This window comes from Misgurnus anguillicaudatus, chromosome 15 (genome assembly GCF_027580225.2).
Source record: "Misgurnus anguillicaudatus chromosome 15, ASM2758022v2, whole genome shotgun sequence".
Lineage (NCBI taxonomy): Eukaryota > Metazoa > Chordata > Actinopteri > Cypriniformes > Cobitidae > Misgurnus > Misgurnus anguillicaudatus.
In genome coordinates this window covers 33,609,054-33,635,890 of record NC_073351.2, presented here as the reverse complement: position 1 = coordinate 33,635,890, position 26,837 = coordinate 33,609,054, and the positions used below count along the sequence as shown (strand labels likewise).

The 26,837-nt window shown below is 36.6% G+C and overlaps 1 protein-coding gene across 2 annotated transcripts in view; it reads left to right on the top strand.

Annotated features, from left to right (window-relative positions):
- The first annotated feature begins 8,966 nt into the window (after window positions 1–8,966).
- Window positions 8,967–26,837, top strand: part of LOC129418809 (F-BAR and double SH3 domains protein 2) — a 91,722-nt gene continuing 73,851 nt past the window's right edge. Inside the window, exons 1-2 of one of the 2 annotated variants that reach the window (XM_073853850.1) lie at window positions 8,967–9,290; window positions 12,723–12,820. In XM_073853850.1, the coding sequence (XP_073709951.1) occupies window positions 9,270–9,290; window positions 12,723–12,820 (119 nt within the window). In that variant the 5' untranslated portion in view covers window positions 8,967–9,269. The remainder of the gene's footprint in view (window positions 9,291–12,722; window positions 12,821–26,837) is intronic. The other variant, XM_073853851.1, reaches the window with a different exon arrangement.

The window sequence follows — 26,837 nt, the reverse complement described above, 5'->3', positions numbered from 1 at the left end:
TCCAGAAGCATAACCGAAATAATTTACTTTCTATCTGTACTGGCATAAAGCAATTACAAATCTCTTCGCTGTTTAATTCTACAGAGATCATGTGGATATTACAGTATGAGTATATAATCTGTTTAGATCGATTGTTAAAATCGTTTGGAAATTAATGTTTTCAAATCTTGTTACACTAAGAGTTCAATAAGCAATTAAAGATACACAGTAAAAGATGTTTTACATAAATATTATCTATAGTAAATATGTATGCACAAATAAAAAGTAACTCACATAGATAGATACTGTGTCCTTCAGAAAAGTAATTAACACTTGTGACTCCTCTTGGTCAGCATACAGTCCTGTTATATGTATGCTTGTTAATGCTGTGTACCATTACTGTGGGCGTGTCTACAGGCCTCAGGCTGCTCTCATAGGTCAAAGCGTCAACCCATCCCACATGGCAAAAAAATACAAAAATATATTTTAAATATATGCTAAATACATTTTGTGAAATTTTATGCTCAATTGAATATATTTTTGAATTTGGAAATGTATTTGGTTTTAACCTTCATATATCAACATATATTTCAAAATGTATTTTTAGAGGTAACAAATACATTTCTTATTTTACATCCTATATTGCAAAAATACATTTTCTGCCTAAATGTATTTTAAATATATGCTAAATACAAATTAATTTTATTTTGAAGTAGAAAATATTTGTAATTTTAAAACTTTTATGTTTACAGGTTCATTCAAGTTTTAATGTGACGTGAATATGTTTCTTTGGATTGAAATACATGGAGGGCTAAATATATATTTTTAATCCTTTAAATTCCTAACAAAATATATCGTGAAAAAAAAAATTTACGTAAACATATTTCATAATATATTTTAGCAAATATATAAAATATATATAAAATATATTTTGAAATATATTTTTTGCAGTATGGGATAACACGTCAATCATTCAGACTGAGAGAATTTGTACAGGTTGTAAGGTCAAATACACTGAAAAAAATGATTAATTTAATTTACTCAATTTTTAAGGTAAGTGGTCGCAATCAATTTATTTAAGCTACATTTAAACAAAAAATGTTTTGGAAAAACAAAACAAATAACTATTGTTTAAATGTAGCTTAAATAAATTGATTGCGACCACTTACCTTAAAAAAAATGAGTAAATTGAATGAATCATTTTTTTTCAGTGTATTCAGTGTCAATTTAGCAGTCACTTTTATTTAAAGGTGTTCACAAAAGTGAGAAAAACTGTTAGCAACTCATCCTAAAGAGATGATAAGAGAAGTGTAGTCAGTTATTATTCACTCCCCCATAGTCCAATAGTGAAGTTTATTATATTTTGGTTGATTTAATAATAGATCTAAACACTAAATTAAAGTATTTGACCTTGAAAGTTAAAATAAAACTGATGATGTTAATATCTGACATTTTTCCTCAAAGACAGAGAGAATTGTGGGAAGTCTGGTGAATGTTTTTGTTATATCAATAACTGGTTTCTTGACAAACAGCAAAATGCACAGAATTTCACACATCCCTTTCTGTTCGGGACATTTTCTCTTTCTACTTTGCTTTTGTTAACACTAAATACTTTCTTGCTTTTTATATGTGTTTCCCTCACCACACTCACACAGTTAACCATTTGTTAAAGGGATAGTTCACTTCACCCAAAAACTCAAATTCTGTCATCATTTACTTACCCTCATGTTGTTACAAACTCGTATTTAGCAGTTTCTTTATTCTGTTGAACACAAAAAGATATTTTGATAGATAATTGATAGTAACCACAGTTGACAGTACCCACTGACTTCCATAGAAGGAAAACAAATACTATAGAAGTCAGTTGTATTGTAAACTGTGTGCTTAACAACATTAATTTTTAATCAAAATATCTCCTTTTGTGTGAGTATGTGACAGTGAATAAATGATGACAGAATTTTCTTTTTTTGATTAACTATCCCTTTAGGTTCAAAAAGAACCCAATCCAGTTTGGCTACCTCAAACAAATATTTGCACATTTAAGTTACTTAACAAGGATTTTTTTACAGTATGATATATTTTCAAAGCATATCTTTAAATTCTTCAAGCTTTTTAAAAAGAAGCACAAAACACAGCAAAGCTTTCCACTGACCTCTTCTTATGGTTTTCAGATTAAATTCAACTTACTTTTTATTAATTTAACCATTTATAAGTAATATATTTTAATATATTTTTTAAACATATCATATATAATTCTTCACTAACAATATTGTGGTTATTAGGGAAAATGTCAAAGCTATGCAAGCAGCCTCCACTTTATCCAACTGAACACTAGATTGCCACAATAGTCATTGAGGCTGTTTACACTTGGCATTAACATGTGTTTTCGTCGATCGGATCACAAGTGGACGACGTTAATGCCAGGTGTAAACGGTGTTCAAAACGTTTTGAGCTCGTCCACTTTCGACCACTTTCAACCACATCCAGAGGTGGTCGAAACCACTTTCGATCGGATCGCTTTGGAGTTGCGGAACGCACATGTGGTTGAATGCGTTCGAACAGCCACACGCGACCGCCTTCTCTCCGCCCATTTATCTAATCTGAGGTATTAAACACAAGTTTTACGTCTTTTTTGACTTCTGGCGTGAACGTTCGGTGAACAGCGCTATTTTTAGCCTTTCATTGATAAAACTAAGCGGCTGATCTCCGTAGTTTCGTTTTGAAAGCGTGTGAAAGTTGCGCGATCCTATTTCATCAATTGCGCTGAAAATTCAAAGAAAGCTCTTACATACTCATGTACAAAACACTGTGCAGCATGTTTACTTGCTAAACAAGCAGTGCACTCCGACATAATATTAGCTTGCGTCCATATAAACTCATAATTACTCCCGCTCGGGTTTGAATGACAGCAGAGAGACTCGCCCACCGTCTCACAGACCACCCCCTCATAGTATTGAGCACAGAAGCGGTCGAAAGTGGACAAAAGAGACGGATTTAAATACCAGGTGTAAACGCAATGTGTCTCTCTCGTCCACTTGTGATCCGATCAATGAAAACACATCTTAATACCAAGTGTAAACAGCCCCATTGAGTCATTTAAAGCTACTACAATAGAGGAGCTCTTAAAATTAATTAAAATCATCCAAATCGCCATAGTGTATATAAAAAAATATTTTAACTCATCACTAGAACTAGGATATGGTTTCAAACTGGCAGTTATTAGACCCCTCATTAAAAAGCAGCGCCTCGACCAACGAGAGCTTAATAATTTTACACCAATTTCTCTTTTTTTTCTAAAATATTAGAAAAGTAGTGGCAAGCCAGCTATGCACATTCTTAGTAAATAACAGTACGTATGAAAAGTTTCAATCAGGATTCATGCCCCACCATAGCACAGAGATAGCACTGTTTAGAGTTTACAAATTACCTCCTTTTAACATCCGATCGTGGTGAAATCTCAATTCTTATATTGCTAGACTTTAGTGCAGCCTTTGACACAATAGATCACATAATCTTACTCAATAGACTAGAAAACTAACTTTGCATCAGTAGTCAGGCATCAGTGGTCAATATTTAACTTACCGCTATCACCTTGTTTGTGTAAAGTCATGTGACTCTTATGTTGAATATGGCGTACTGCAGGGATCGGTTCTAGGCCCTATCCTTTTCTCGTTATACATGTTAGCTCTAGGAGACATTATCAGGAAACATAACATCATTGTTATGCAGATGATTCTCAGCATTACATCTCACACCCTAGTGAAACCCACCTGTTTTCTAAGCCTGTGGTTCTCAAACTTTTTTGGCATGCAAACTTATGTACGGTGCATCCCTTTGCGCCCCCCACCCAAAGAAAATATGACCTAAAACATTCTGAAATGTAAAATTTTATTTAAACAAAACATATTAAATTATACAATGTAGTTTTGTTGGTTAGTAGCCTTATTTTTTTGAAGTGTAATTAGCAGAATTTATGATTAAAAAAACAGTTATTTTATAAAATGTCATAATACTGTGGCCTCCCCGCACCACCCCGAGCCCCCAGTTTGTGACAGTGCTGTGGGCGAAAATGCCTTGTTGATGCTAGAGGTCAGAGGAGAATGGGCCGACTGATTCAAGCTGATAGAAGAGCAACTTTGACTGAAATAACCACTCGTTACAACCGAGGTATGCAGCAAAGCATTTGTGAAGCCACAACACGCACAACCTTGAGGCGGATGGGCTACAACAGCAGAAGACCCCACCGGGTTCCACTACAAATAGAAAAAAGACGCTACAATTTGCACAAGCTCACCAAAATTGGACAGTTGAAGACTGGAAAAATGTTGCCTGGTCTGATGAGTCTCGATTTCTGTTGAGACATTCAGATGGTTGAGTCAGAATTTGGCGTAAACAGAATGAGAACATGGATCCATCATGCCTTCTTGTGCAGGCTGCTGGTTGTGGTGTAATGGTGTGGGGGATGTTTTCTTGGCACACTTTAGGCCCCTTAGTGCCAATTGGGTATCATTTAAATGCCACGGCCTACCTGAGCATTGTTTCTGACCATGTCCATCCCTTTATGACCACCATGTACCCCTCCTCTGATAGTTACTGTACTTTCAGCAGGATAATGTACCGTGTCACAAAGCTCGAATCATTTCAAATTGGTTTCTTGAACATGACAATGAGTTCACTGTACTAAAATGGCCCCCACAGTCACCAGACCTCAACCCAATAGAGCATCTTTGGGATGTGGTGGAACGGAAGCTTCATGCCCTGGATGTGCATCCCACAAATCTCCATCAACTACAAGATGCTATCATATCAATATGGGCCAACCTTTCTAAAAAAATGCTTTTAGCACCTTGTTGAATCAATGCTACGTAGAATTAAGGCAGTTCTGAAGGCGAAAGAGGGTCAAACACAGTATTAGTATAATGTTCCTAATAATCCTTTAGGTGAGTGTTTACTTCATATATGGTAATTTTTTCTGTCTGTCCAGCAACAACCAATTGCATCCTTTAACTTTCAATTAAAAAAAATATATTTTTTATTCCCATAAAATGTTATAATAATATTCAATATATTGTATATATTCTATGATCAGCTTAGTCTGGCTCTCCCTTTCTAGTGTTTCTTTTTTCCAAGGACTTTTTCCCCACGTGGTTTTTCTCCTAGGAGTTTTTTCAACCCCAAGGGAGTCAGCTGACATTGGCTTAACTTCAATACGTTACATTATTACTCAGCTTACTAGCTGCTGTACTTTGCTACTTTTGTTGTCCTCTGATTTTTCTGTGTTTTCTCTTGTTTTTATTAATGAAAAACCTTTACAATTACACAACTGGAAACAACGCTATATATACATTGAATTAAACTGAATTGAATTGAATTGAATTGATAGTTCTCACAAAAAAATAAAATTCTCACCCTCATGTTATTACAAACCTGTATACAACAGTTTCATTATTCTGTTGAACACAAAAGAAGATATTTTTATAGATAAATGATAGTAACCACACAGTTGACAATACCCACTGACTTCCAAAGAAGGAAAACAAATACTATTAAAGTCAGTGGGTCGTAAACTGTGTGCTTAACAACATTTATTAAGTATATGACAGAATGATGACAGAATTTTTTTTACTCCATAAATATCCATTTAAGCTTAAAAAGAACCCAACCTTACACTTTTATAGTCAGGCTGCTTCAATCTTATTAAAAAAATATATTTGCACATTTTAGGTTACTTAACAAAGAACTTTTACAGTGATTATATAGAAAATAATATATTTAAAGAACAACACATTAAAGCTTTCCACTGACCTCTTTTTATGCTTTTTAGATTAAATTCATCTGTACCTCCTTTACGGTTCCAAAAAGAAAAGAGCAAGAGACCTTCACCAGACATGCACAACAAGGTACACCATCGTGAAAAGTATGCCAAGATGTTCAATTACTGTATGTCTCGCCTCACAGCACTGTATTAATTATTACCTTTAGTTAACAGAGTTACGAAAGTGAACTTGGTGTGGTGTGTGTCTGGTACATGCCCAAGGAAACTTGTACTCATGTGCTTTAAGAACCCATGTACAGTTTGTAACTGATTTATCATTAAATGCTTCGGTCACCTAAACAACTAGTCATTACACTTTTTAATCCAGTAATCATTGTTTAGGATTAGATTCTCTATCGGCACATGACTAATAGAGGCTTTTCAGCCTAATTTAACCCAAAAGAAAATAACATTGTTATTCTAAAAACAAAGTTTAACCTTCCAGATATAATCAACCTTCATTATGTTATTGACTATTGCCTATAACATTATGGCTCTGGTATGTTTACTTGTTTAGCCAGGAGCTATTACAAACATGCAATTTGAAGTCATATTTGTGCTGGACAATGACAGAAGCACTTTATAAAAACAAGTTTACTTTTCTAAGCTTTATTAACCCAAAAATAAATTTATTTGGCCAAAAATATGCTTAAAATATGCTAAATACATTTTGTAGAAAGTAAAGCTTCATTTAATATATTTTGAATTTGAAAATATATTAAGTTTTAATCTTCATGCATTAGCATATATTTTTAAATGTATTTCATGGGCAACAAATAATACATTTCTAATCCCATACGACAAAAAATATATTTTTTCTGGCCAAAATATGGAAGTTTGTATAAAATGTGTATGTATAAAATTATAAGTATATTTTTGCAGTTAAAATATATTTAATTATAACCTTTTCAAATCTGTTTAAACATACAAAGATTTTCTTTTTCTTAAATATATATTTATTTTTAAAATATATTTCAAAATGGCCAAAAAATATATTGGTGAAAAAGGCTTTTTGTAAACATATTTCAAAATATATTTTAGCACATATATTTTATTTAAAAATATATATTTTTGCTGTATGGGCAATCAGCATACATCTGCAAAATGTGACTTAAAATATGTTTTAGCAATAAATCCCTATTGTAAAAGCAATCTAGTTCAGTACTTAAGATCCTCAAGTCTCTACACACACAATAATGTGCTTCACACTAGACTGCTTTGATGGAGAGATATGTAAATTAAGCATGTAAGCCTTGAACAATGAAAATGTGCTGATGACTACTTAACACATTTTCTTTCTTTCACACTTTCCTTTCACACATCCTAATCAAGAAAACTTTACATTGTACAGAAAGACAAAGGAATAAAAAAATCTGTTATCAGCTGATGGAGATGTAAGTAATGGGTTACCATTTAATGAGAAACTTTAATTTTTAACATTGTTATATATTTACACGTGCATTTGGTAGACACTTTTATACAAATTGACATAAAGCACATTCAATGTAAACACTTGTTTATCAGTGTGTGTTCTTTAGGGACTGAACCAACAACCTTTGACAGTGCATATCAGGCACTGTATGCACTCTAAAAATGACTGGGTTATTTTTTACCCATAATGGGTAAATATTGGACAGAACACGTGCTGGGTTAAAAATTACCCCATGCTGGGTTAAGAATGACCCAATATTGGGTTGTTGTTATGCAACCGTGGGGTATAATAACCCAGCAGTTGGGTTGAAATAACCCAGCATTGGGTCAATTTTTAACCCAGCATGTGTTCTGTCCAATATTTACCCATTATGGGTCAAAAATAACCCAGCCATTTTTAGAATGTGTCTAATAGGCTATGTATAACGTCTTGTAAATGTATAAATATGTTAAGGTGCGTAGATCTTTAATTTTTGTTTGAGTAATTGTTTTGAGTTATGTTGTAAAGTAAACTGTGGTGCCAGTTGATCTAGATGACTTCTGTCTTTCATTTATTCTTTACATAATTCCAGCATATATGGCTAAATTCACGGCATGAACCGGTTAATCCATACACAAGTTCGAGAAGGAGTAATTTGGAATCTCCAATTCACCTAACTTGCATGTTTTTGGCCTGTGGATTATAACTAGGCCTTGAACCAATGACCATCTTGCTGTGGGCAACAGTGCTACCCATTGAGCCACTGTGCCGCCCCCTAGAGGATGTCTGAGAGAGCACAGGGATAATCGGTTGCTCTGGGATTGATTAAAACTGTCTGCAGTCAAATGTTTCGCTCTGATCGATGGTTTTTCGGTCGGCTGCGGATCCTTGTTGCTGTGCAGGCGCCTGTGAAAAACAGCCCTGAAATACTACAAGCCCAAGCCACACAGGGGCGCTAAGTGTGCATTTTGATTTAGAAATCCACTATCTACAATACATCAGTCACATGAAACAATAAACAACATGCCATAAAGTATTTGTCTATTATGCATTTTAATTATATGTCTATTTATTTAACTTTCATAGTTAATCTTGATTAGTACAAAGTTGCTGTAACTTATATAATAAAGTTGAATTAGCTTAACTTATTTCAACATTATTTTATAAGTTACAGCAAGCAACGCATCACCAGTCGAGATAAAAAATAAATAAAAGTTGACTTGTAAATCCAAGTTAATTAAAATGTACACATTTTTATGTAAATAATAACAAATTATATTGTATTAATTAGATTTTATTGCATTGTTTGCATTTTTATTATGAACAAATGTACATTTATACATATGGCATGCTACTCGTTACGCAGTTAAAAAAGCGAGGCGCGCACCATTAGAAATTACATAAATAAAAGGAAATAAAGAGTCATTGTTTGCATTTTATCCAAAGCGAGTATCATGTAGACACGCATTGTGAATATGTATTACGTCTGCGTGATCTTACTGGACTGACCAATCACATGACATAATTAATATTCATGAGCTCCAGATGCCCTGGATGAACTGCATACTGGGTGAACGTCCCGTTATAAGTAGGCGTGTCCAAATTCACGCTGTGCTGCGCAGACTGCACAGTACCGCGAGAGCGAATCGAAAGCATGGGGAATAGTCTGCTCTCGCGGTACTGTGATGTCATGCCAATTCCGACCGGTTTGCGCAGCGCAGCATTGAACGAACATTTACGAGTCGAGCCTTTGCCGTAGTAGGATTTGCCTCGGCGGATTATAGCGGAGCACCTTGTGTCCGGTACGCGGCGCTGTTGTGCTGGGTTTACGGTTCGAGCCTGTTCGCGTTTTGGAGGCATATTCTCTCTTTCAACACTTTCTCCCCGATCCGCAGTGTTAGCTCAGCGTCTGTCCGAGCGGACCCGCTTTATCATGGCCGTCTGAATCCGGATTTGATCCAAGTCTGATCTCCTTTCCCCCCTTTTTCCCGACGTGGAGAATTAATTATCGCATTGGGAATCGTTTCTTGTGGAATATTACTTTATTTGTGCCAATGTTCAAACATGCAGCCTCCGCCGAGAAAGGTAAGAGATCCACTTTAGATGTAGCTGTTTTTGTAGATGTGAAAAATACGCGTGATGTTTTTTTTTTTAACGCAACATTGTTGCATTCACACGAAGTTGCAACTTTGTATTCGTCCGCTGCTTCTTTAGAAACAATGTAGCTATTTTTTTTCAAATGTTACAAAGCAATCGCATCGTTCTTACTTAGCTACTTCTGTTTTATTGTTACTATTTATCGTCGGATACTCCCGAAATTCAGCTCACATCTGCCTGAGGATGAATGCGTGTTTTAAGCTGTTGTGTCCTCAGCTAACGGTTAAAGCCACGAGTCGTTGTTTTTTTGTGTGCATTGTTGTATTTTTTTAACTCTGATCAAAAACACACAGGGTTTTTTTTTAAACAGACTGATCATTGTCTAAAATTGTACGGTAAACACTGACACTGTGACATTACAGTGCGTGTAAATGTCATGTCCAGCCACTCTTGTTATTGTGAGTTTAGGGTCACGTATCGTGCAGAAATATGTGCATTACTGTACACATCCAAGATGACAGCAGGGGTGTTGGGTTTCAATCTCACGTCCCACAGGCTATATGAAGGAATGTGAAATTACAATGCTAAAAAAGCCTCTATTCATGTAACCACAAACGTGCATTTCTGCATTGGATTATACAGCAGTCTGAGTACAGTCATTAAAGGTGACGTCTGATATTTTTGCCATGGCTTTGTCTTGAAAAGGGGAGAGATGATAGCATGTAGCTCAGATTTACCCCTCAAATTACCCTTTGTTTTTCTCAATACAATGCAAATATTAAACAGATGTGAGTGTTATTTGTTAGCGTTCGTCGTTTGCTTTCAAAGACATAGCCTATGCAGGAAGGGGTTTGACGTGTAAATCAAAGGTTAAGTTGATGTGTTTCAAAGACAATTAACCCTGTATGTGCTGAGGACGTCTACATGTCTGCAGACATTGTGGACATTTCCACAGAGATCTGGACTCCCACATTAGTGTAAATGCCTGGAAAAGATGCTGTTGTGTTGTGGCACTATTGTTTTGCTGTGACGCAAAGCACAGGGCTGTTGTGTGAGTATAATAATACTTCACATCTCAAAGTGTTGATGAGAGCCGTGCAGTCAGCTGTCATACTCGGTGTTATGGTGTTACATTGTGTCCTCCTTCTGCTTGTACTGCTGGATGCTGAGAATCTGTATACTTTTTCCAATTCTCCTTGGTTTTAACCTTTAGGGAGTTGTTACAGAACCAATTATCTCTTCACCTGCCAAGCGGAGAACTTTGGTTGTAATTAACATCCTCCCCAGATATTAGTCAACCTGTCTGGGCTCATTGGTCCAGGCCCATTGGGGTTTCCATTGGGTGCATGTGGGATTGGACCCACTTTGTTGTCCTGGTCAGATTCGAACCCTCCAAATTTTGTGGAGGTGACGCATGAACCCTCTTCATTCTTCATATTGGCAAATATTTGCGTTTTGTACCCCCAGATTTTATTATAATGTGGGCTGCAAAACGATTAATCGCGACTAATCGTTTGCAGAATAAAAGTTTTTGTTTACATCATATATGTTTGTTTACTGTGTTTAATAATTATGTATATATAAATACACACAGATGCAAGTATATATTTAAGAAATATTTACATATGTAGCCAACATACATTTTTATATTTATATATAATTTATATAGGGCTGCATAACGATTAATCGCAACTAATCGCAGAATAAAAGTTTTGTTTGCAACATATATGTGTGTGTACTGTGTATAATAATTATAGTTAAATACACACAGATGCAAGTATATATTTAAGAAATATTTACATTTGTAGCCAACATACATTTTTATATTTATATATAATTTATATAGGGCTGCATAACGATTAATCGCAACTAATCGCAGAATAAAAGTTTTGTTTGCAACATATATGTGTGTGTACTGTGTATAATAATTATAGTTAAATACACACAGATGCAAGTATATATTTAAGAAATATTTACATTTGTAGCCAACATACATTTTTATATTTATATATAATTTATATTAAACTATGGCTGCTTAACGATTAATCGCAACTAATCGCATAATAAAAGTTTTTGTTTGCAACATATATGTGTGTGTATTGTGTATAATAATTATGTATATATCAACACACACACACACACACACACATAATTATTATACACTAGGGTTGTGCCTATAGACGATAGTATTTTGTATCGACAATTGTCAGATTTATCACTAATAGCAGGCTTTCATGACGATAATTGGCGATGGTTATTATTATTATTATCATAGTTTCACATTAACATTGTAAGTTACTTTTCCTCGCATGAGAGGGTTTGTGGGCTTCACTTTGCCGGACAGAGCTTGTAACACATGCAGATTCCTTCTCGTACGCACCTGGACTTAATGCGCGCATCTTGGACTCTAGTTCGTACCTGAATGCGCACGGCATGGACTCCTTCTAGCACCTGAACTTGTAATGCGCATGATTCGGACTCTTCCTCGCCCATGAGCTTGTAATACGCGAGGCTCTGACATTTCCTTGCACTAGAGAGGTTGTTAGGAGCGCAGAGGTTTAAAACCAGCAAGTGTGTTGTTCTCGCCGTGTTGTGGCATGCAGGAAATTTTTGAGAGGCTTGGATTTAATGACACGCTCGGACTAATGGCATCCGCTTTAAGAAGGTTGGGGTCATGATGACAGTGTTGCCACCAACCAAGTGACTCGTCATAAATGAGTAAAAATGAATCAATAAATAAATGAGTATACTATCATGTATCGACGATCTCACAGGGTGATGATAGGACGATCTCAAAATAGGGCATATCACTCAACACTTATACACAGTACACACACATATATATGATGTAAACAAAGACTTTGATTCTGCATATGATTAGTCGCGATTAATCGTTTATTAGGCCTATTTTATTCTTATTATGACTAAATAATTTACAGTTCTTTAAATGCCAATTACAATTCTACCCATTCAAAGCTATTTATAATTCAGATTAGTTTGAATTGTTTCAGATCATCTGCACATCTGCAACTTTTACTCCCATATACTTCAGAATGTGAGTCTAATCCAAAACCGTCATCTGGCCCCTGTTCTCTGGCCAAGCCTTCATGTTTCATGGGAAGTGTGTTTCTTGGCCTCAGTGAGATCCAGTTAAGAGTGGACTGGCATTATGTTTTCGTGGATGGGATGGCTCATCAAAGCAATTCATGTCACTTCGGACAATCGATGTTAGAGGTTGTTAGCAGGAATTTTTCTCTTGTTGTTTAGAAACACTGCGAATTTTGTCGCTGTGGCACTTACGGCCGAGTAGAGATGAGATCTCTCTGGAAACACAATAATGAGCTCTTGTGGGACTCTTGTGTGTGTGAATTGCATGTGCCATCCACTTTCTAGTCTCTAATGATGTCCTCTGCCCTTCAGGTAAAAGTGACACAGGAACTGAGGAACACACACATCGATCAGATCGGCCGTCTTCACCTCAAGCATCAGACAGAATGTGATTTATTAGAAGATATGAGGTAAGTAGTAACGTGAATCAACAGCTTGTTGTGTGTGATTCTTTAACCAATAACTTATGTTTCCATCAACTGAAGGGTTGCAGCACAAACACTTTCCATTTAGTTGCACTAGATGCACTATAAATGTACTATTTATCATTTTAGTGCTAATGTGTGGTCCCCCCAAGTAAATTAGCATACTTTTTTGAAAATATACTCATTTTCTAGCTCCCCTAGAGTTAAACATCTGATTTTTACAGTGTTTGAATCTGATCTCCGGGCCTGACAGTATCACTTTTTAGCATAGCTTAGCATAATTCATTAAATCTGATTAGACCATTAGCATCACACTCAAAAATAACCAAAGAGTTTCAATATTTTTCCTATTTAAAACTTGACTCTTCTGTAGGTCCATCATGTACTAAGAAAATTAAAAGGTGCGATTTTCTAGGCAGATATGGCACGAACTATACTCTCATTCTGGCGTAATAATCTTTGCTGCCGTAACATGGCTGCAGCAGGCGCAATGATATTACGCAGCGCCTGAAAATAGTCCTCTTGGTAACTTTAAATAGCAGGGGACTATTTTCAGGCAGTGCGTAATATCAATTCGCCTCCTGAAGCCATGTTACGGCAGAAAAGTCCTTGATTATTACGCCAAAAGTTATAAAAAATGTAAACTGCAAAAAAGATTTTAAAGAAAAAAGTCTTAGTATTTTTGTCTTTTCAATAAAAATATCTAAAAATTCTTAAATTAAGATGCTTTTTCTTTATGAGCAAAACGACCCAAAAAAATAAGTCTAGTTTTTGACCAAAAATATCAAATTTAAGTGATTTTGTTCATAAAACAAGCAAAAAAATCTGCCAAAGTGGTAAGCAAATTTTTCTAGATTTTTTCTTGAATTCAGTGTTTAAGAAAAATGTTCAAGATTTTTTGCTTACCCCATTGGCAGATTTTTTTTGCTTGTTTAATGCACAAAATCACCCAAATATGATATTTTTGGTCTAATAACTAGACGTATTTTCTTGGCCCGTTCTGCTCATCAAGAAAAAGCATCCCAATTTAAGAATTTTTTGATATTTTTACTGAAAACAAGACAAAAATACTACAACATTTTTTCTTGAAAATAATTTTTTTGCAATGTAACCGCTTAACTAGTCGCGTAATATACAATATTGAGAAATTAATCAAATCGTTATTGCACCAAATAAAGTTTGATGTATCAGCAAATTTTGCATCGCTGGTGGAGAAAATCAGTATTGTATCGTAACATAATGAACTGTCCGATTTACACCCCTATGATTTACAGTTTTGTTAAAGAAAATACTCGTTGTGTAGTATTTTATACTTCTTTATACCAAACTACAGTTACACAACAGCAACGGTGAGTGTAAAAGCCGAATTTGAGTTTAATTGTCATGATGAGGGGCCACAGAAAAAGCGATACAGATTTTGCCTGTATTTGAAGATGGTCGCATCACATGACTGGGATGTGACATAGGCATTTCCTTTAGACTTCCTGCTCGCAGGCCTGCCATTCCCACAGCTGGAAGTCATAACAGAACGGCTCTTCTCTTTTTTCCCTGTCTTTTCCTCTCCGTGTGTCTGTCGGTCTTCTTTTAAAAGGGATTTGAGTCCTGTTACGGAGTGGGGGAGGGAGCTGTAAAAATCGCAGAGTTTGGACACAGGATTTATGGACGTGTGTGCGTGTATGTGTTCGTACATGCTTCTGAACGTTTCAAAAGACATTTGACATTGGCACAACCTCAATGAAAACTCAAGACCGAAATTGCAGTGCAATCATAATTTTGTGCGGAGGCTATTTTAATTTGTCTGTGTGAAACAATGTTTAAATGCTTTAAAAGAGGGAAAGGCTCAGAATTATGGGTATCAAAATTGACTTAACAGTTATTCGGCTAACAAGTATTTTGATAATCAATCAATTTTTAAATCACATATTGCCGTATACCCATTTTATGTCCTGGTCACTCACAATATAGTGCATAACTGTACCTTACAGTTGAATTAAAACCTTCAGGTCTTAATTTCAAGGTTAAGTTTGTCGTACTGTCATTGGGAGAAAGGAGAAACTTGAATGCATGCAAGTGAGAAAGATGTTCTGACCGTGTTTGCGTATAGCTTTGCAATTTGACACAGAAACGCTAGCAGCAGATTTTAATAGCTTTGCACCTCACAGCCAGAGACCTTCAGCTGGTATTCCAGACTCGAGGCGGTGCAGAAGACAAAAACAGGAAGAGATGAATGTCATTCTGTGAGTCAGCTAAACCATCGGGAATCCTGCCGAATGTGCAGTTTATTCACTGCCATGATGCATCATTCCCTGTCAGGGTACTCGCTGCTTTTCAAGGTGAAGTGTGTCATTTTGATGTTAATATACCTTCTGGTGTCCTGAGTTATTTTTAGTAGGCACTAATCATTAAACAAACATCACTGCTGGTTTATGTTTTGTTTCATCTCATCATGTGGTTTAAGTTTGGCAGGACTATACAAGGTAAAAAAATCTTTATTTTGCATTTCAGTTCACTTCAGTTCATTGTGACTGAAAACAAATCTTTGAACTGGTCTTTTTAGGGAGGTAGCCAAACTAAACTAACCTTCAGCGCTTATATGTGCATGCATATATAGATGCTTTGGATAAATGTGCCTGTCAAATATAACTTGCTCTGCAAGGGTAATATTCATTGCTATTTATGGTAGTCTCAAGACGCCCGTCTACGTTGAGAACAAAATGTCTGTGAATCTAAAGGTGTTTATGGTCTTTTCCTTCTTTCTTGTTGTAGAAATTGTGAGTCTTTTTATATGTCCTCTCTCAGACATGCTCAAGGTGGTCTTATGGGTTAAATCGGCGTCTCAAAGAGCTTCATTGATTGAACTCTTGTGAGTCTGATCCACCCGCTGCCCCACTAATGTCCTGACGGGAATCTCCAGACGGGAGGAGGGTTTCCATGTGCTCACATGTGTAATTTTAACTGTAACTTCCCCTTCGTCAGTACAGGCATACAGTGTTAAATATATCCACTGGTGAGATTACACCGAGTGTATTTTGGGTAGCACCGGTGATTTGCAGACTGGAAGCAAATCCAGACATGGTGTGAAATGGAGAAAAAAATAACGTTAGAAAAGAAGCTCATTTTTGTCAATGCACATAAAGGGACTTGATTTGCTAGGAGACTGTAGCTAACTAGCTTTTTAGTTTAAGTGTTTTTCACGCAATTTAATGGCTTATGTGCACTTTTAGCCCCTTGTGTTGCATAAGGATTTGCACTTACATGTAGTTTTAGTCTCTGAGATGTGCTTACGTTTTAGCATGTTTGCTATAAATCTATTGAATCAATATATAAATGTGCATTCATCTTTGCCATGATATATTCATTTAGTTGACTAGAGGCATACACTGATAAAAATAAAGATTAATGGCATTAATCAAAACACTTACTTTGTCATATTAAGATCACTGTCATTGCTACGGTTACACTTGACGCCGCCGCTTAACATGTTTTAAAGCGATCCGCAAAATCTCTTGGTCCTGCTCGATTTTTGTTGACGTTGAGTAAAATAATGGAAAGCTTTTCATAAGATCCCCTGAGGTCAATGTGTTAGAATCACATAAACTTCACAGATGCTGTCGGGAGAACAAGCACCCGTCTCCCGAGTGCCTCTCGCGAAAGTTATTGGATGTTTATGACTTACAATCTTTCCCGTCACAGAAAACAACCACAGGTTTATCAATGCCATTAAAGTATTATTTTGCTTTTGTTTGTTTGTTGATCAGGAAGTACAAAGTAGATGAGGAAAACTAGGATTCCGTGTACTCAACGTGCCGCCATTGTTTGTTTACATTGCGTGAATGGTGCGCTGTAATATGTGGAGCGGATTTATTGCGTTCTGTAGAAAAGGAGGAGTGGCGTTTATCGCATTTTGGGAAAAAAGGGAGAAAAGATGACAGAATAACACTGCGGATATTGGATTTTGCGTAAAATTAAGAATTTACTTTTAACTACTGACCTGATATAATACAGATTTTGGCAGTAACTCATTTTTTTCAAAAATGGCGTTTGTCGCGATTTGGAACCAAACTCTTCATATATAAACATGCAATATATCAAATGAAAGAACAGATCCTCTGCTTTCAAACTAACAAAACGGGAAAAAACACTTTTTTTGTTCTCTTTTTATAACTTCTCAGATATGGGAAAGTTTCTTCAAAAATACAAAAATTTGAGCAAAATGCTGAAATAATTGCATTTTTGTAAAGGAATTTTGTTAGAGATCAGATACAGAATGATGGTCAAAACATACACAGAGTTTTTACTGTTGTTGTATCAGTGGATGCTCCAGTGTTTTCTAAGTTGTGTAATAGCGCCACATGGTGTATCATAGCAGAAATATGGGTTGCCGTAAAAACTCGTCATTGGCAGGGAAACTTTTTTTTTTAAATGACGAGATAACTCGTCAATGGCAGGGAAAGAGGTAAGAAAATTGAAAGCACATTGGGGTCTCATTCACAAAGCATGCCTATGCACAAATTTGTGCGTGAAAAGTGCGTAAAGATGTTTTCATTAACCAAACCTGTTTCAACAAAACCTTTCATACAAATTTTAAACAACTAATATCACACTTACGCAATTATCAAATATGCTACAATTAGGGGTGGCACGGTACATGACAAAACATCCGAACCGTTCAGTTCGATTGTCTCGGTTCAGAGCTTGTGTGTGTCGCACGCGCAATGTGCCCGTATATTACTTTCGTCTGGCTCCACAGTGCATGCCTCCATTTGGTGAGGTGTTTATACTCGACGCACAGACTGGGGACCGGTGTGGATTCGCCTGGAACTCATGCTTCTTGGGTTGCAGAGCCACGCGCAGTTTAAAAATTTTATGTGCACACCACCAAGCGAAATGGGCTCTTGCAAACTCAACGCACACTACCGGCCACTCCACGTTGACGTCATTTTTGCAGTGCGCACTCTCGCGCTCGTGTGGACGCGTAAATTATAAACAAGGCAAGTTACACTGATGTTGGCAGTTTGATAAATGCATGTTAATTAGGGATGCTCCGATCAGGATTTTTGCAGCCGATACCGATCACCGATTTGTAATCTTCGTGATCGGCCGATACCGATTCCGATACCGATTTTTTTTAAAGCTGATATGCAAGCTCTTTGATGACTGTAACTGTTACAATCTTTCTAAATAAAATAATACCACGGATGTTGCCTTTGTTATATTACTTGCAGTAATTAGGTATATTATTCTTTTAATAGAGACTCAAATAAATAAGCACAACAAATATTTATTCTGCAAAGAGAAATTTAATATGGCTTTAAAATGGCTTATGTCTCCTAAAAGTACTGAAAATAAAACACCTCATAGACTTTATTATTATTATTTATTAATCGGTCTGGCTAGTGGCTTAACTGATCTTTGAAACAAATACCTTGTCGAAAAAAAAATGTATTAGTTTGCTAAAGATGAAGGGAGATGACGAGGATGGATCACAGCTGTGCGGAGAGGTTCGGCAGCCAGGCAAGAATTCAAGGACATGCAGCGAACATTATACATTAATTTTACACAGTTGATACGCATTATATATAATATATGAACGAAGGGATTTTACTTGTCATTTATTTCCCTTGTTATCAGAGATCAACTACTTTTAAAAGAGACTGTTGTTATTGATTTTATGTGGAAGTATACCGAAAGTTGAGTTTAGTCCACAAAAGCCGTTTGTTTATGTTGTTGCTGCTGAAACCGTCTATTTCTAAAACTGACAGCAAAACCGTCCAAAGTGAAAAACAGAATTTTACCAATAATAAATACGATAATGGACTTTTTTTAGCTCCTTTGCTTAAGTAACATTTTTTGTGGACAAGCGCTGCCTGGTTTGGGCGTGTATTATGCAAATTACCAACCACGGCCACTCATTCAGAGTTTAAGAACGAGTTTAAGAACAAATTCATGTACGTATACACACATGTTGTGAATTAGGAGGATGTGCGTATAAATAGGAATAACATACGCAATTTTTAGTGAATAAGACCCAGTGTCCCATCAACACGAGTCAGGTGTTCTGTTCATATCAAAGTTGCAGTCAGGGCAAATGATTTGCTTTGAACAGCGTTAAAGAGTATGAGAGTTGTTATTTTTAAATGGATGGGTAGACAATTACATTATAATGGCATGCATGTTCCCCGGGATTAAACCCCAGACCTTTTTCGTTGCTAATGCGGGGCCACTTGAGCTACACAGGAGCACAAGACGAGAAGACGAAAGTAGACAAGAAGAAATCGTTGTTTTGAGCCCCTTTGTGTTGTAAACAAAACAATTATCACTTATTTTTAGCTTCTTTGCCCTGGATCTGTTTCTCTTGACTTTTCTGACTTTTTCTGATCTTTGTTTTCTTGTAAATGCTGCAGGTTAAGGTAGAGCTTATGATATGCTATGATCTTACTCGGTCTATATTAAAGATATCAAGGTTGTATTTTCACAGATTGTTTTTTACGTTTTATAGGATGAAACAGTAAATCACAAAAAAATTACTTTACAGCAGGGTCACATAGAAATAGTATCAAATGACACAAGAATTTTGTCAAATTATTCATCCCCAGACTGAAGTATCTTCTTGATGGTACACTTGAGTTCATCAGGGTCTTCAGTCAAACATTAAGGACCCTAATGTCAACACTGTGGTCCACAAACACAGAAGTCGTGCTCTCAATCATTCTTTAATGAATGAGCTTTTTCTTTTGACCACCAACACACACACACACACACACGCACAACCCCTCGACTCTCAATCGCTTTAATGAAATTGAGTCTGACTGCCTCTCCAGCTTTTCAAGCCTAATTTGATCAGAGAGGTATTTCATGAAAAGCCTTTTCATCCCTTCTGCAGTTTTCTCAAGCTCAAAATACATCTGCTCACTGATTTCAGACCAGCAGGGCCTTGTGTGCCACACGTGGACCATAAAAGACGTTTGCACAGAGTTTTTGTCTTGGTCTGAGCATGCAGGAGATTTAAGCATTAGGTTGAAGAAGAGGTGCTGAGGGGTTTTTAACACATTGCTTTGTGGTTGCTAGGATGTTCTGGGTGGTTGTTATGAGGTCGCTTACTGGCCCCAGTGGTAAAAAGGTTACCCATAGGTCTTTATGATCATCTGCTCTGTAGATGTGCCTCATGTACCTCATTTAATCCAAATCTGAGCAATAATTTTCTATGGCAATAGCATCACTTGTGTTAATTCATAATAACCAGTGTGAAGCTTTAAAATGGGCAGAAAAAAACCCATACCAGAAACTTTGCATAAACTTTGCATTTTCCATTTCAGTTTCATGCATTCACACTGTTTACGACACAAAGTTGTTGTATGACCAGAAGACCTCAAATATAATACACAGCTCATATGAACTACATTTAAAGTGGGTTGTGAAAATCCCTAAACCCGATTATAGCACTAGTGATACATGCGTTAGCAAACACTGTGTCATGAATCTGGATTATAGTGCTTCCCTGTTTCTCCTGACTTGTTAAAGAGCAGAAGAACAATACAGCAGAGAGGTTCAGACATGCCTTCTGTCCTAGAGATGATCTGACGGGTGTGTGCAAGGGTTTAATAGGGAGAAAAGCAAATGACGCTGGTGTTGGAAGGGAAAACGACTCAATTTCTTGGAAATATGTGGCTGTGCTGAGAAGACAAAAGGTGTTATCACGTGATTGGAACAAACCATGAAAATGAAACTTAGCCAGGCATGAAAGAACCTAATGGACTTTTTTTAATTGTATAAAGGTGTATTTTTGAGAGGAAAATTATAATAAGTAAAGGTTAAAGGACTTTAGTGTTTGACTAAAGCAGAGTCTATCTGATCATTATCAAAAGCATTTTTTTTAGTGGTGCATGGTCATGAATTCTTCCAGAGTACAAAAGCATGTCGACTAATAATTGAACATTATTGTTGATTACAGTTGTGAATGTCAGACAGCATTTTTATGTTTTTCACAAAAGTTTAAAGGAATAGTCTACTCATTTTCAATATTAAAATATGTTATTACCTTAACTAAGAATTGTTGATACATCCCTCTATCATCTGTGTGGGTGCACGTAAGCGCTGGAGCGCGCTGCGACGCTTCGATAGCATTTAGCTTAGCCCCATTCATTCAATGGTACCATTTAGAGATAAAGTTAGAAGTGACCAAACACATCAACGTTTTTCCTATTTAAGACGAGTAGTTATACGAGCAAGTTTGGTGGTACAAAATAAAACGTAGCGCTTTTCTAAGCGGATTTAAAAGAGGAACTATATTGTATGGCGTAATAGCACTTATGGGAGTACTTCGACTCGGCGCAGTAACACCCTCCCTCTCCCATTATGAGAGTGAGAAGGGGAGCGGACGTTTCAGGCGAGTCAAAGTACTCCCAAAAGTGCTATTACGCCATAAAATATAGTTCCTCTTTTAAATCCGCTTAGAAAAGCGCTACGTTTTATTTCTGTACCACCAAACTTGCTTACGTGCGCTTACGTGCGCTTACGTGCACGCACACAGATGATAGAGGGATGTATCAATAATTCTTAGTTAAGGTAATAACATATTTTAATATTGAAAATGACTAGACTATTCCTTTAATCTTCATTTCACTTAATCTTCTTAATCTTTAATCTTCCTTTAATTCTATTCAACAGAATTAAATTAAAATTTACCAGCTTCTTATCTAATGTAAAGTTATAGAAAACTATTATATGTAAAACAGTAGTAAAGTAATTCAGGAACTCAATGGCCTTGTTAATGAAACATTTAATTAAGATACACAATCATTTCAACAGGCTTGAAATGTGCTTCAGTGACGTCATCACCTGCCGCATTACAGTCCAGCATAAGTTATTAAAAACTATGTACTTCATCATCAGTTACTGACAAACCTGATGAGAACATTAAAGGAATACTCCAGCCAAAAATCAACATTACCCCCCGATGATTTACTCACCATCCAGCAATAGGAGATACACATGTCCATCATCTTAGCACATTTGGGGCCCTATCTTGCACCCAGCGCAATTGACTTTGTCAGTGACGCACGTATCATTCGTATTTTGCTCCGGCGCACAGCGGGTTTTTCCTTCCACAGACGCACGTCGGCAAACTAGGGAATGAACTTGCGCTGCCTGGGCGGTTCAGCGCAAAAAAGGAGGCGTGTTCTGGCGCAAACCATCCCTGATGCTATTTTGCAGTTTCAAAAAACAATTGCGCCACTGACCAGAAAAAACTAGTCTAAAGTCAGTGGCGCGTGGTTCATTATGCTATTTTAAGGGCGCATGCTTGACCATAATGTATAGCGTGCACAACGCGTACACACACTTTGCTTATCTAATCTACACAGATGCAACAGTTATTTTTGCAAATCATAAATTATTACAATAAAAAATATTAACACATGAGATAAGGGAAATCATAGTGGTGAGCATTGTGGTGATAGTTTTTATTTATTGTGTGGCTGCGTTAAAAAAATTATCATACAAATAACGATTAAAATATTTTCATAAGTTTGTTGTGTGGCTGTATTACGTTTATTTTATTTAAATAATAATTAAAATGTTTTCATAAGAAACCTTCATGTATGTGAACTTGATTTGTAAGTGTACTTTGGAGTTGGACCTTGCTTGCGTTTCTTGGGTCTGATTTCAAAGCCCCCAAACCCTTTCAGCGATGAGGGTGGACGCAGCGATGTCCTCTGCTGGTGTCAGGTCATGTGTAGAGGCAGATCCACCTCCCGTTACACGGCGTGCCCGATTTATGCTGGCAAGCTTGGGATTCCCCCGTCTCCTGACATCATTGTAGCGCTTGGCGCAACGATGGGGATGTCAGCTGATGAGACAATTGTGTCTATTTCCTCTCACGCATGTTTAACTGACGCTGATTTGGGCGGGTTTCTCCCATCCCCATACAAAACAACTTCTCTGTCTTTGACTGCTCTTACAAGAACGTCTGTCTCCTCGGCTGTGAACCGCTCCTGGCGTGCGCCTGGTAAATCCGTCATAATAATAGCAACCCACCATGGAACTTGCGCCCTTGCGTTTAAAGGGAATGTTGGATAGCGTTATGATTGGTTTATTTAACGTTACGCCCAAACCACACCTATGAATAATGAACCTACTTCAGACCAACCCCTTATTGATTTGCGCCTGGCGCAAGAGTTATTTCTCTCACTGGGAAATAGCAACAGCGCCCAAGATCTGTTCACAAAGTCACTTGCGCTTTGCGCTTCGCACTTGCGTTTCAGATCGTTAAAATAGGGCCCACAGAGTTATTTTAGTAAATGTCATTGCTCTTTCAAGCTTTATAATGGTAGAAAACAGGAATCAGGGAACAACTTCTGACTTCAAACCCCAAAAAAGTGCATCCATCCTTTACAGAGATAATCCACACAGCTTCAATGGGTTAATAAAGGTCCTCTGTAGGTAATCAATGCGATTCTGTAAGAAAAATATCCATATTTAAAACTTTATAAACTGTAATAACTAGCTTCTGGTAACAACAACAACAATGAATTGTGTGAGTCACAGATGGCATCATTACCGGAAGCTAGTTATTAAATTGTAAAACATGGATATTTTTCTTACAATATCACATCGATTACCTGCTAAAAAAATACCTTGGAGCCGTGTGGATTACCTCTGTGAAGGATGGATGCACTTCAAAATCAGAAGTTGTTCCCTGATTTCCGTTTTCTCCCATTATAAGCTTGGACAATCAAAAACATTTACTGAAATAACTAATGTGTTCGTCTGAAAGATGATGGACATGTATCTGGGATTGCTTGAGTATATCATGGGGTAATTTTGATATTTGGCCGGAGTTTCGCTTAATAACTATATTTGATAGCCTGTTGCATTTTGCATTACGGTAATGAGAATTTGAATAGAATTATGCTGAGTTGTCATGGAAAAAATCTGAATTGTCGTAAAACGGCTTTTTTGTTTTATGGTTAATATAATTTCTTATCTCTTTTCATTCAATCACACACACACACACACACACACAGTATACTGTCTGTTTTCTGTTGTGAGGGGGTTACATTGGTCTCACACCCAAACAACCAGTAATTGGAAAAGTTGGAAGTGAAACACAAGGCCTTAACCTCTGTGACCTCATCTTCTCCTCTCACCAATAGCTCAGGCGCCTCGGACACTTTTAATTAGATCGAAATCACTCCTCCTAATGCTTATTGATTCTCTTATCGCTCATCCCTCCTCTTCCCTGCGTCTGTCCTGTGTTTACACTTTCCTCTTCCTTACTCAGACAAACATCACCTTCACAGTTTTTCATACAACAAACATGCTAAGTATCATCCCTGTTAGTAACGTCTTTTAATATCCGTGTCTGAGAAGAGTCGAGGGAAGGCTTAATGACGTAGAAGCAGTTTAACACAATCTTACCTGGAAACCACATTAAGTAAGGTTTACTGACCTCTGGATTCATTTTTATTATTTTACAATTTCCTACACAAACACACTTTATGAATATACTGTTTTGTTTTTACTATTTTGATGTTGTTATTGTGTTATGTGGTTGCTTATTGGCTCAGGTCAGGAAGGCTTGGCAGATACAGCTCTGGTCACTTCTTTGGTCTAATTCTGTAGGAGTTTTTCGAGTAGTTTTATTGATCATTAATTATGAATCGTAGCAGGTCAGACTGCTAATAAGTGTTTTCTTCTACAAGTACAATAATTAGATTATAGGAGAGTTATTGATAAGATTGTTAATAACACTTTTAGTGTAATTGTAATAATTTGGATGTGTTAATGTAATGGTCTAAGTTGACCTGTTGGTCTCGTAGCAGGAAGCATCTTTAGACTGCGTTTTTTTTTTTTCGGGCTCAGAAGCTGCTGCTCTGTAATTTCACATCTCTAATTATTGACTCGTATCTAAACTCATTTCCTTTCAATGACTCCTCTCTTACCACTTCAGTTGTTTCCTTGTGGGATCTTGACTATGTAACTATTTTTAAAGAAAGTATACTGTAAACAAAATGCATTTTTTATGCTTTTTGCCAGAATGTGCAGCAAACCCCACATGAAAAAATACTATACTATAGTACTGTACTGTAGTTACCACAGTATTTACTATAATAAACTGTATTGAAATTTAGTATACGATACTGTTAGAGTATACTATAGTATTAGGGTTGCAAAATTCTGAGAAAGGCTGGAAACTTTCAATGGGAATTTTTAGGAAAACACCATCACATGTTCTTACCTCAACTTGGACACATTAGTACATATCTATCTTTTTTCAATGCGTGCACTTTTAATCTTTGTACAGCGCCTCCTGAATGTGTTAGCATTTAGCCTAGCCCCATTAAAGATATTGTAGACATTTTACACAAGATTGGATTATAAAAGGTAAATTTAAATTCATATTTATGTGAAAAACTGCATTGAACCACTCGCTGAATCAAACATGCAACATAGTGAGGTCTTAATACAGTATGGACTGCTTGTTTCAAACCTAATATTTGCAATTTTTTAATATTAAGGATGATAAAATAGTATGCAGTATGCAAAGAATATACTAGACAATGAAGAATGGGCCATAAGCATTTCACTAGTGTTTCATTTTCCTACCGTATGTCCGAACTTTTCGGCTGTATAGGAGGGAATGCAGACACGTCAGTAGACGTGACCTCAGGCCAGATGACCTCTGACCCCTGCTCTGGTGTTTCCTATGTAGGTCAATCATGGCAAACAGTTTAACATCTGGAGTTCACATGCAGCAATGTCTTACTGAGAACCAAGCATTGCAATGTCATCGTCTTGTTTAGTTTTTAACACACGCGCGCATGCACACACACACACACGCGCGCACGCACACACACACACACACACACACACACACACACACACACACACACACACACCAGAGCTGTTAACCCTTTACCAGAGTACAGTTTACCTTCTGTTGCCACTCATCTATGACATTATTTCATTTAATTGAGAATGGCATTGTTTTATTGCAGTTTAATATATTATAACATTGCATGCCAGTTGTATGGAATGCGGTTTATGATGCAATGAAATTGAGGTTTTGTGGAAACAGCTGCACTTGTTTTTTTTTTTACTTTCCGTTATAGATGCTGTATGAGATATGCTTCTCTTTTTTTTCTAACAAACAAAATCATAATTGCATACCATGATCATTTTCTTTATCAGCATATTTAAATGCATAAAGGAAAATATGTATGTATTTAGGTGTATAACAGCATTTAATTTATTTAAAAGCCTCACTGTTTTTATGCTTTTCTCATTAATAAAGTCATCCAATGACTAATGCTGTTAAAAATACTAATGTTCTGTGTTGTCTCTTTAATGAATGTCTGGTCATAAATGGTTGTGCGCGTTGGGTGTGCGAGACCCCATTTCGCCTGGAGGTGTGCATGGCAATTTTTGTAACTGCGCGCGGAGCTCCACATCCGAAAATGACAAACCTCGAGGCGATTCTGGCCGAACAGCAAGCCTGTGACGTATCTCTTTGATCAATCCATGAACAACAATGCATAAACTATCTATCTGACACTCTTAAAGTAAAGTATGGAAACGTTACCATTTAAAACACAAATGTTTTACATATGATTGAGAATTATTGGCTTATATTTGTAGTAAATGTACCACTGGACGAGGAATAAAATACAAACCTTGAGATTTCTGTACTGTTTGTTTAGTAAAACTTTAATTAAATTATAATGTTTAATAAAGACATATTTAAGAGATTGACGTTTTATTCATGTATTTATATATCAAGCTCAGATGTTACAAGCACCAGGGTTGTTCCAGCAGATGACGACTTCTATACTCTTTTTTTTTTGTGTGTGTTTGTTTTTGCACTCGATTGCTCTGGTCGCCCCCTGAAGGTTCAAAGGATAGTGCAACAGCGAGCGCGTCAACTATAAATGCCTCCTCCGTTTGTTGAGACGCGTGTGCGATCAGCGGAGTTTAAAACGCGAGTTTAAACAAAGCTTCAGCT